Source organism: Nothoprocta perdicaria, unplaced genomic scaffold, assembly GCF_003342845.1.
Source record: "Nothoprocta perdicaria isolate Ctin4 unplaced genomic scaffold, notPer1 scaffold_275, whole genome shotgun sequence".
NCBI lineage: Eukaryota > Metazoa > Chordata > Aves > Tinamiformes > Tinamidae > Nothoprocta > Nothoprocta perdicaria.
In genome coordinates, this window is record NW_020455505.1 from 100,333 (window position 1) to 101,912 (window position 1,580).

The 1,580-nt window shown below is 64.3% G+C and overlaps 1 protein-coding gene across 1 annotated transcript in view; it reads right to left on the minus strand.

Annotated features, from left to right (window-relative positions):
- The window catches only part of CBL (Cbl proto-oncogene), a 33,557-nt gene extending 31,997 nt beyond the window's left edge, over window positions 1–1,560 (minus strand). Inside the window, exon 1 of the mRNA XM_026040996.1 lies at window positions 1,319–1,560. Within this exon, the coding sequence (XP_025896781.1) occupies window positions 1,319–1,465 (147 nt within the window). The 5' untranslated portion in view covers window positions 1,466–1,560. The remainder of the gene's footprint in view (window positions 1–1,318) is intronic.
- Window positions 1,561–1,580: the final 20 nt, after the last annotated feature.

Genomic DNA, 1,580 nt, shown 5'->3' on the forward strand with positions numbered 1-1,580 from the left:
AGAGAGAGAGAGAGAGAGAGAGAGAGAGAGAGAGAGAGAGAGAGAGAGAGAGAAAAGTTGAAGTGCATAAGCCTGCAGGGTATTGGACGAGGTACGGGCACCAGCCCTGCTAGCGCTGCTCCCAGCGAGGAAGGTAGTGACATGACACTGTCTTTACTGTACACCAGCTTTAGGGCCTGACATTCTTCGTATCAACCCAGGGAAAAAAAAAAAGGAAGTTAGTTTATGCCCACTTATGGATGTCGACAGTCATTTACAGGAGCACTCAGTAAACAGGAGCAACACGCAGGACTAACCGCCTGTTCGGATTTCTCACAACGGCAGCATTTCCCTGCACACCAGGCTGGGCGGATGCATCAATTTCCGTACCTCATCCCACCACCAGGCCGAGAGGTCCGAGGTCCTGCCCCCGGCAATAGGCGGTTCCAGGCATTTTACAAGGTGAGGGACGGGGGAGCCCTTCCGAAGCGGGCACGCAGTGCTGCGTGTAACCGTGCTGCCCGTGTCAGGACACGGCTCCCAGCTCCTCTCCAGCAGCTCGGCCTCCTTCGCTCCCAGTCGCCACTCTGACCCCGAGCCCTGCACACGCGTCACCCCTCTGCAAAGCTGCTGCTCCCCTCCCCACAGCTTCCTGCCCCTGCTCCCACCTCTCCTCCACGCACAAGCTCCAGCGTTCCCTCCATGCGCTCCCTAGGAAGCATCCCACCCCAACCCTGGCTCCACACAGCCCCCAACCCACATCCCATAGAGCCCTCCCTCGCTCCCTGCACCTCCAAACCCTTCTGCTGAGCACCACCCCGACCCTACACAGCCCTCTCTGCAACTAACCCCACAAAACCCTTCACTCCAACCCTTCCAGGACCCACGCAGGCCTCTCCACCCTCAGACCCACTCTGACCCGCTAAACCTTCTCCCCTGACCCTGGCCCAACCCCTTTCCCCTCAGACCCACTCTGTGCCCCCCAAATGCTCACCATGGCCGTTCCGTGACCCCATGGAGGCCTCTGTTTTCCAACCCGCCTGCCAGTCTCCTCATCCTGCCTCTATCCCAGCCTCACACAGGCCTCTCCCTCCTCCCTGGCCCCCCAGGCCCTCCCCACCTTGCCTTTAGCCTGACCCCACAGAGTCCCCTGTCCCCCCAGGGCCACACAGCAGCCCCCCAGACCCTTCAGCCTGGCCTCATCCCAGCCCCACACAGCCCCCTCTGCCCTCCAAGCCCCCTCACCGCGTCCCTACCAGCCCCACACCCTCCCCACCGCCCTCACACCCACCCCGTCCCCCGCAACGCCTTGGCTCCCGCCCTGCCCCGCCAGGCCCACCTTGTCCATGAGCTTCCAGCACTTCTCCACCATCTTCTTGTCCACGGCGCCGGGCTGGTGCGGGCCCAAGTGGTGGTGGTGCGGCTGGAAGGCATCCTTCATGAGCCCGATGAGCCCCCCGGGGCCCTTCTTCAGCGGCGCGGACATGAGGGCGGCGGCGAGCGCGCCCACACGCGGCCCCTCGGCCCCGGCACAGCGGGGCCCGGGGCGGGCCGGGCCGGCGGGCGGCGGGCGAGCGCGAGGGGGAGAGCCCGGAAGACGG